General features: G+C 41.7%; 1 protein-coding gene across 1 annotated transcript in view; it reads right to left on the bottom strand.

Annotated features, from left to right (window-relative positions):
* Positions 1-4,770, bottom strand: part of znrf3 (zinc and ring finger 3) — a 67,014-nt gene extending 62,244 nt beyond the window's left edge. The window contains exon 1 of the mRNA XM_034871283.1: positions 4,300-4,770. Coding sequence (XP_034727174.1) covers positions 4,300-4,530 — 231 coding nt within the window. The 5' untranslated portion in view covers positions 4,531-4,770. The remainder of the gene's footprint in view (positions 1-4,299) is intronic.
* Positions 4,771-9,908: the final 5,138 nt, after the last annotated feature.

The raw sequence follows: 9,908 nt of genomic DNA, 5'->3' as shown, positions 1-9,908 counted from the left end.
GCAAGAGAAAGAGAAAAACAGTTTAGTCTGTTCTATTCCAAAAAAGCAGAGAAACGTAGCCTCAAATTACTTTGGCTGGGACATGAAAGTGAAACAGGGTGGCGGTTAAGAGACGATAGCACTTAAAATACAGCTGCGACCGCCAAGCCAATAAATGGAAAAAAGTAGGGAGCAGCACTTTTAACCTTTTAAACCAGCGTTTGTGTACTGCTACTGTTGCATTGGCGCTGGGAGTGGCCCGGTCCCTGGCACCTCCCGTCTGGGTCCGGCCCATTATGGCCTCTTGGGGTTTCCAGCTTGTGGTGAGAAAGCGCGCTGGATGCCTTAAACCACTAAAGCTCTCATTATAGTCTAAATGCAGCGCGACACAACTCTTGCAGATCCAAGGTAGGAGCTGCAGTATTTAAGCTCATCGTTGTCTTAGCTCAAAACCACCACTTTCCCCCTGCACATCCAGTCAGAAGAAGAAGAAAAAACAGCCAGTTTCAAAGAAACACATGAAGTCGCCCAGCTAAAGTTACAGGCATTCCATGCACATGGAGATGAAGTTCAAAGGTAGAGCAGCTCATAGGTGTTGGGAAACGATAGCCTCTTCTTCCTGACGCTGGATTCAGGGGATGTCCCTGTCTCTGTGTCCCTTCTGAGAAGAAGCAGGCAAAAGCCACATTATTCCTTCTGGTTCTGCCCGACAACACTATGAATTCCATCTGGTCCTCTCTGTGCCCCTGCCACGTCCCTGCTCCTCACTCACATACTGACAGCGAAGGCCCGCTGAAAATCAGAGGCAGATGTGCGCTCATGCAGTGCATCGCAGCTCATCTCGCCACAGGAAAGACGATTTGGCGTCGGGAAGACAATAGAGGATGATGAGCAGCAGATGGCATTTCCGTTTGCATTAAAAGGTGTATTATTCAGGAGAGCTGTGTTTGTGTGCGCCGTCAACAATAATGGGAATGTGAAAAACATGGTGTCCAGCAGTCTGACTGAGTGACCTCCATTGTTAAGGCCATTCCAGAAATTGGATTACATGTAGAAGCAGAGTGCTTTCAGTGTCATTTGGGTTTATCAACAGCTGTTACTCTAGGAGTCTCATCTTCACACCTGGGTGATTCAGATCCGGGGACGATTCGGTTATGCCAATATTTGCCCTACTGAAAAGGCTTAAGTCAGAACTGCTGCAAGTTGTGGAAAGGTATAGCAAAACTACCTTACCGTTGAAGCTATGTCAAATATAAAGCTAAGTCCAAGTGCACTAAATCCGGTTCTCTGGGCTTAAAGCAGTGCTTGGTTTCATTAGGCCAGGCTATTTTCATTCAGGTCTCAACAGGAAGTATTTAAATCTGGAACAAGAGGTGAATACAACGAACTACCTGGCAGGATGGACAACCTGCAGTACTCTGCTCGCCAGGAATCATAGTTAGGAGACAATAATGTAAACACACTTTTAAGGTCCTCTTTGAGGAATGACTGACACACACACACACACACACGCACGCACACACGCAAGCTTTGCGTCACCATGCTTCCCCTCTTAGAGCAGGGCGAGAAGCGAACTAACTTAATTTATTATGTTTGGCCCTCTGCAGCATTTACCACTTTTCACACTCTTCAGGCACAGCTGAGCGAGTGTTAGCTTTAGGGAATTAGCCAAGGCGAGTTGGGAGTGTATGAGCGGTGATCGTGGTTGGGTCTTTGCTCAGGAACATTGCCAAGCTTCCCTCCCCCAGCTTTCCCCTGTATTTGAACCATTACCTGCTGAGGTCTGGCCACTACTGTACACACAATGTAACACAAACCCCTCAGGGCTCTGTTCAAACAGCAGAAGAGAGGACTAGAAGGCCCCATAAACCTCAGGCAGACCAAATCAGGCATCAAATTCACTAAAACACAACAAGGCTCAGACCTTGTAGACTAAAAGGTTGACAAGTGCAATGGTTACAGAGGTCACTGCAGACAACGGAAAGCCCAGGAACCAAAATATTTGTGTTTAACCCAATTCCAGTGTAAAACTATATCCGTTACAACACCGCAACAATTTCTCAACACATTTTTGCAATGTTGTTTCACAAGTATAGGATTTGCAAGTGGGGAATTTGATCCCAGTTTAAAATTATACTCATCAGGTTGTATGATTGTCATTCATTGTCAGTTTCAACTTTGATAAATCTTTGGTATAATAGATGCTGTAAGCAATTCAAAACCGGACAAACTGCCCCTCATTATAGCCTGAAAAAATATAAGCTGCCTCTAAGTGGTCAGAAGCTATGTTAGCAAAGAAAGCAAACCTAAATAGATGTGGTTTTCGATGTAAAGCTGAGGTCCGACATTTGTGTGTGGTTACCGGGTGGCGCCAACTGGCCATTACTGTGTGTAAACAGGGGCCATTTTTGTGCTGAGTATCCCCTCATATCAAAAGTATTTCAAAGTAAGAGTCTGCATTTTTTCCAACAAAAAAGCATGCGTGCTCTGTGAAGATGCTGCTGTGTAGTTGTTGTTGACAATCATTGCAGAGTGACAAGGGATGGAGGCGGGATGCTGCTAGATGTGTAACTGCAGTACCAGTTCACATAAACAAAAAAAAGACAAATGTGTGAATGAGTCGCTGCCTTGAGTCATCTGACTCATGGTTGCATGCTGCCAAACCTCTACGACACAGTTGAGGTTTCCTGTGATGCAGCCCACCAGTACACACTTGACGCAACATGGTGAACTCTAATGTATATTTGGAGCCTTTAACCTCTCCCCCCTGCCCCTCCCTACCTCCCCCTTGCCCCTCAACACTCTCTCTCTCTCTACATAGGCTGCATTGTAACCTACCCTCGCAACACAGACCAATGATTTCATTGAGCTCAATATTTTTTTTTTCAGTTTGAGGTCACACTTCAAGAGTTACTGGCTTTTATACGACAAATGAAAACAAAAACCCAACCTTCATCTCTGCTGTGGCTTGATCGGCTATTGTTTAGTGAAGGGACACCTTAGCTTTGATCTCCTGATGATCTACTATTTAACCTCACATCAGAAAACCCCTTCATAGAGAAGCGGCTTCCAGTCAGTCACAATGGACTGGACTTGTAGGCTCAACTTTCAATCACAAACTTATTCTAAATTAACTTAATGCACATTGGAAGCGGTTTTGGATTTTAAAGATGCATCCAAATACATAAAAGATAAAACTTCCAAACGGTGGATACAGGCCATGCAAATAGTGCCTTACATCCAATTGGCTTCCTCAATCACGAAGAGCCACTGCTTCCTCCCATCACCAACAACACAAGACATGTTCCAGGTCAAGAAATTAAAAAAAAAAAAACATTAAACTAAGTCTTTGGCACATGCCTAGACCCCAAACTCGTTGCTGCCTTACTGGCCAAGTAGGTTAAGCAAGAATTATTAAACGTCAAATAAACACTTAGCTCTGGACAAAAGCTTCGTACTTTAATGACTTCTACTCAAAACCTGCTCCAGCTCCAGTGCACTTGTCGTGTTTGGGGCCAGGAAATAAAACATGGGAACATGAGGCCTTCTTCAATGAGGACATCTTTCTCAATTCTGCTTAATATAGCCTATTATGTAAAGACTTCAAATCGTTACAAGTAAGCCTAAACTAAAAACATGTAACTTCAAAGTTAAAGTGTTGACTACGGCTACATAGTAACAGGCAACGAGCGGCGGGACGTGTGGGTTACTTTAGCTACATGTTGGTACGGTCAAAACTAACATATTCCACTTAACTCATACTAACTTCTTGGTTTAAAATATTTGGCCCAAACCGGCCACTGATACGGGTAAACGGTCAGAACTAAGCACACATAGCAGCCTCGGCTTGCTGCTGTCGTGAAACGCGTGAAGCCCGCTCGGTAAAAGTTTACAGACTTTTTTGGTAGCGGTGGAGGATTTGTTACTTTTTAGGAAAACACGGTTCCTAAAAGTGTGTGTCGGGATGATGGCTGTTAACAGTAACGAGCCCACAAGTGAGCTCCAGATATCAACAACAAAACAACCTGCAAGAGCATGTTTTCCCTGTGAATGAATTCCACAAGATAGAAGCCATCTTGTGACCGCATATGCTTGCAAGCTTAGTACCATCCTCACATCGCCTGCATACGCATATACACACGCGCGCACGCGCACACACACATAGGCTACACACACACGCGCGCAACATATACAACTCTTGTCAGCCCCTGTGGAAAAAGTTTTAAGGGCAGCTAGGTAAAATTACAACCCGAGTCGTGGTAGTGTTGCTCAGGACTGCTGCTCGTCATTCCATCGTAAAGACAAATACTTTACACGTACTTGAACGATCTCCCCCTCCGCGCTGATAGTGGCTCCTGCTTTGGAGAACCGTCCTTGCAAACCAGTCGTGTATGTAGTATAATCTCCATTGGGACTGGACTCGAACAGAACCACTTCCACAAAGGCAGTATCCTTTGCGAAAACGGTACCAAGAGAAGCGGCAACCACGAAGATCACCAGGACCACCGAGTCGGGTACACGACCTGAGCCTCTCCGTGGTAAAATCATCATCTTGCCGGCTGGATCTGCGCCGATCGGGACATAATTTCACACGGATTAAGGAATCGGGTGAAGGTAACTGAAATCTGTTCTATGAGCGCTTTGTGCAATGCGTCAAAAAGAGGAAGAATTGTGCAATAAAAGCTGAGCCCGGGCTGGAGCGTGTTTATTTCACCACTGCAAGCCTTGTCAATTACACTGCCTGCAAACGTTCTCTCTCTCTCTCTCTCTCTCTCTCTCTCTCTCTCTCTCTCTCTCTCTCTCTCTCTCTCTCTCTCTCTCTCTCTCTCTCTCTCTCTCTCTCTCTCTCTCTCTCCTCTACAAAGCGGATCTCCTTTGATCTCCAAACACGTGATTTTTTTCCCTTTTTTTTTTTAGTTTTTATTTTTTTAAAGTTTTTTTTCTCTCTCTCCCAAAAGGGTTATATCCCCTCCCACCAATCTTTTTGACCCTCTCCTTTGCACTCCCCACTCTGGAGTGCCAGCACTCCGTTAAGGAGGCACCGTGGATTTCGCTGCTCTGCTTATAGTTTAAAAAATCTCAACTTTAGGTGTTAAAGTTTAAAGTTTTGTTGGGTTGATCATGAAGCAGAGGCCACATTTACGGCCGCTGTTGCAACCCCGGATTGCCCTGTGGCGTTTTCCCCGACTTTGACACGTTTTTGACTGCCGTGCCACCTTAAAATAAACACTACCCTCTTCATGATTTAACCGGGCTAATTTTTCAATCTGATTTACTCATGTACAGATAACAATATAGTTAAGTTTGCTTGAGTTCGGATGACCTAAATAAAGCTGTTTTGTGATGTAGAAATTAGGAACTTTATTAAATGTTTTCCAATAGGAAATCATACAACATTTCTTACAGTGCCCCTGCTGCTTTACTAACCATGTATAGAAGGTATTAATATTAGAGATTTAGTCCTAGTTTATGCAGTACTAGTTTATTTGTAGTTATTTGAGTTAGTTATGGGTTTCTAATGTACCTCAGATCATTGTTTTAATTGTTTTGTGAATATTATGTGTGATTTGGCTTTTGCAAAAGGGTATTTTATAATCTATCTCTTGATATAGACTCTTTCTAAACTTTTTTTTTGATCTTCTTCATTTCTTACATTTTTCCTTTGATCTTCAACGTTGTCATCATCAAGACCAGTCTGACAACCTTAGCCTATCACAGATTATGTCAGGCGTTTTACAAAACTCTAAATGTTTAAAAATTACTGGCTGGGTTTAAAAGCTCTAATAGCGAGCAACTTTGGGATCCATCAAGCATTCATAGGTAAACATCAGTTTCATTATCTACTCTATGAAATAGTCAGGCACATCTTGCATTTCCCTTCTGAACAAACTGTTGCTGTTATTTACTGCAGAAGAAGACAATTATTTCCCAATCAGCCTCAGTTCAGCATAAAGAGTCCATTGTGAAACCTCCATGCTGACCAGTTTCTGAGGAACATCTTCTGCCTGGTGCCTTTTCTTTCAGTGTGTCAGTCTGTTCATTATGTGTCATTATGCTTGTTCATTATGTGCAAATAAGCACATTGTGAATAGACACTGAAAGAATAGATACACACATGGTATCTTTGAATTTCTACAATGATACAATGATACAATGATTTGAATCTTAGTGCAACTAAACTAAAGAAGAACTCATAGTACCATGCAAGTAATGATGATACTGTACATGCATTGTTCTGTCAGTAGGTTACATGACTTAAAGGTGACAGTATAATCTCTCAATTTGATCTAAAAGTGGACTATCTTTTAAGAAATTACAAAAGAAAAATGCATGAACTGTAATAATACCACTTTGCAAAGACCAGTTTTTTCCCAATACTTTTCCCAAACAAGGCCTCTTGCAAAGAAAACACTCAAATGGAAGGTGAGCTCTGCACAGTGATCGATGTCCGAAACAGTCGAGAAAACAGGGTCTCATCTTGCCGTCAGCTGTGTGGCAGTTTGATTTGGAAAACCAACTGTGAGGACTTTTCAGGTCAAGAATGCAGAATCCTCTAGAAGAAAGCGTGATGGTCAACATGTGTTCGGACTCAAAAAAAGAAGAAGAAAAAGCAGGGCGTAAAACAATCCAAAGCCAAAATTTAAGAATCTCTTCAGCGCCTCCAGTATGACAACAATTTACAGATCGCACTGGACAGCACTGTTTTATAAATCCTGATCCTCACCACATGTCCCAAATCTGTCTTGTGACACACACACACGCACACACATCCACTAGGGCTGAATCATTTAGGGGAACTTTTTTTTTGAGCTACATATTGCACCTTCAACAATCATGTTACTACAAAATAAATGAACAATCCAGTGGAAATATTTCTTTAAACAATCTGTGATACATAACATTATTCCAGCATGTGTCTTATAAATATAATAACAAAAAGAGGAATAAAAAATGTTAAACCAAATGTTACACCAAACAGTCAACTAAATAGTTCACATTCAATTAATCGCGGTCTTCACAATAAGCTAATTTCATTCTTTCAAATCACCATTTAATTTAAAAACAACACACACACACACACACACACACACACACACACACAATGACTAAATACACAAACAATGGGGCTTTAAAGGCACAATGCCTGCAAGCTTAATGATGACATAATATTAGATTTACTTGGTCAGCTTGCTAATGGATAACAAAATACATTAGAGCAACAAGTTATCTTAATCAAAATGCTTGCAGAGGGTCTTGTTCCTCTTTCATAACAAGTCTGCCCTCTGTTGGTTGCTGCAAGCTGTAACTTTACTTTTGTAGTTGCTAAACGTTTTTGAGTTAAGTGTTCACATGGCTTGCTTTCTAGATAGTTTCAAGAGAGTACAGGAACTGTTCGGTGACCATTTGGCCTCTTACAAGTTGTTAAAAAAGACATTGTGATTTCAAGAATATGCCTTAATTTCTCGCTTCCTTCCTGACAAATTATACCCCCCCTTCCCCCCCACCATTAGTGGTTTTCATTTGACAGCAGCTGTGGATTCTCTCCTGACGCTCCAGTCTCTCTACACCAGTGTCTAAACTCAGGACACCCTGAGAAGAATCAGCTGTTTCCTTCTGCAGGCTGAGAGAGCGCTGAGGATGAAAATGACTTTGAGAGACGATGGCCAGCCCTGGATGTCGGTGGATGTTTTTCTAGTTGACATATAAAGTAAAGATTAATTGGCTATATTAGGATTTTTTATGTGAATAGAATAGCGGTATTGTTATTGTAGCAGATACAATGAAATTAAGCGCAGTCCTTATCAGTGCCAACCATCTATGAGGCAATAAATACCTAAATAAATGCATATATGAAAAATGCGACTACTGCATACATATTAATGGTAAAAACACATGGGAGACACACTCATACAATGGATGTGATATTAGAAAGGTGCACAGCACCTCTGTTATGTTTTCTTTTCATCTCTTTGAGTGAAATACTCTTTTGTGGCTAGAGCTGAGACGAATGGTAAAAAAAGCCATAAGTTAATTGTAACATCAAATACACCTTTATAGTTAAATTTATGTTGGAGTTTTAAATAAATCTTTCTGGATCTCAAAATCAGATATCTTAAGTTCTTGCCTGACACCCTACAGTGGGCCGGTGTTTTTTAGTAGCCAGTTTGCAATCGTTTTTACGAGCCTATTGCCTATATTTTTGTAACATAATAAACACTATTACACTTTTTAAAACTATTTCAGCTTGTGTAGGCCTATCACTGCTTTCTGAACATATTGGACACACATTTAAAAAAAATACCATGATGATATCAAAAACTGTGATAATTTTGGTCACTATAACCGTGAGGTTACATTTTCATACCGTTGCATCCCTAATGAGTTCTTCCATGGTCACTTCTGGTCGCGTTCCAAGTCAATTTCAAACAAAACAGAGCAAGCTTGTCCCTCCCCCCATGTTTTCATAACTGTCCTGACTAACTGTCACAAACCCCCATCCCCACCCCCAACCATCTTGTTGGTGATTGGCTGTAGTGGTTTGTCATATTTTGGTGCCTTTCCTGTGCCACTAGTGTTTGTTTGACGTTTACGGCCCCTGTGTTGTCTCCTGAGACCGGGTTTTTTCACAGTGTATTCAGGGGACAGGCAGCTAGCGGATCAATGAGAGATGCCTATGATTTAAGACAAAAATTAAATTGCGCAGGAACTCATAGTGAACCTTTAATTAGGAACATGAAACTCATATGTGGAAGTATCAAGCAGATACTCAAACTAATGAGTACTGGCTGTTTCAAGGGGGATGCAGGCAAATAAAATACTTCAAAATTACAACTAAGCGTTATTCATGTTGGTGGATGTTTGTTTAATTTTCAGCCCCAGACACAAATTGAATATGTGCGGGGTGACCTCTAGGTCACCTAGTTAGAGTGTGCATGCCATGTAGGATGAGTCCTTGGCAGTGGCCCAACCTGCGGCTCTTTGCTGCGTGTCATCTCCCATCTCTCTACCACCTTTCCCGTCTGTCCACTATCACTATCAAAATATAATCTTAAAAATTGAATGTGCACTTTAATGGTGCCCTTGTTCTCCAACTTTGTCTGTTGACTCATTTACTGTGTCCAAGCCCTCATGTGTTAACCAGCTTAACCCTGAGCTACTTCACTCTTTCACAGATTTCTATTCATCATTATTGTATAACTGCGATGATATTTATTGTTTCTGCAAACCCCCTATCCAGTCATAGTGAAAAACAATGTGTCCTTAATTGACTTGCCTGGATAAATTAATAAATATGAAATAAACACAAGTCCACGGGTTACTGATACCCAAAGGGGACATTTGACTGTGTTTGATCAGTCCCTCAGTGCAGCACTATGCGTACCAACTGGGCTCCCAGCCTCTGTGAATTGTCCCTTTGTTGGCATGGTGCTGACATTATGTTTTAATGAAGAAAGAAGATGATGAGGAGGGGGAGGATTTACATTTGTGGCTCCCAGAAGAGCACATCACTGCAGAATAGTATTACATAAAGCAATTAGGGGGTCCCACAGCCCCCAGATTATGGGAGATGCTTTCCCCATGATGACACAGAACAGTGATGACTATTGACTCCAGCCGGCTCAGAGTATGTTGCATGTTTGCAATGATGTCACTGCACTAACCCCAGTGGGAAACGTTTGTGAAAAAGAAATCATATCAGCACTGAGGGAGGGATGTTGGAGAGTCCTTTGATGGTAATAATAAAAAAACATTATTTATGGAGTGCCTTCCCAAACACATGAGCTTTCATGGATATATGAAGCGGGAAAAAAACTATATTTTTCTAATAACAATGGATGCAAATCCAGTGCGAAATGTAGACTCAGGTTAATCTGCAGCTCTCCTCATCTTGCAGAGTTTAAGAATAAGTTTCAACTCATTTTTTAGCT

Source organism: Etheostoma cragini, chromosome 5 (assembly GCF_013103735.1).
Source record: "Etheostoma cragini isolate CJK2018 chromosome 5, CSU_Ecrag_1.0, whole genome shotgun sequence".
Taxonomy (NCBI): Eukaryota; Metazoa; Chordata; class Actinopteri; order Perciformes; family Percidae; genus Etheostoma; species Etheostoma cragini.
The sequence above is the reverse complement of the archived record's forward strand: the minus strand, read 5'-3'. Positions and strand labels throughout refer to the sequence as shown.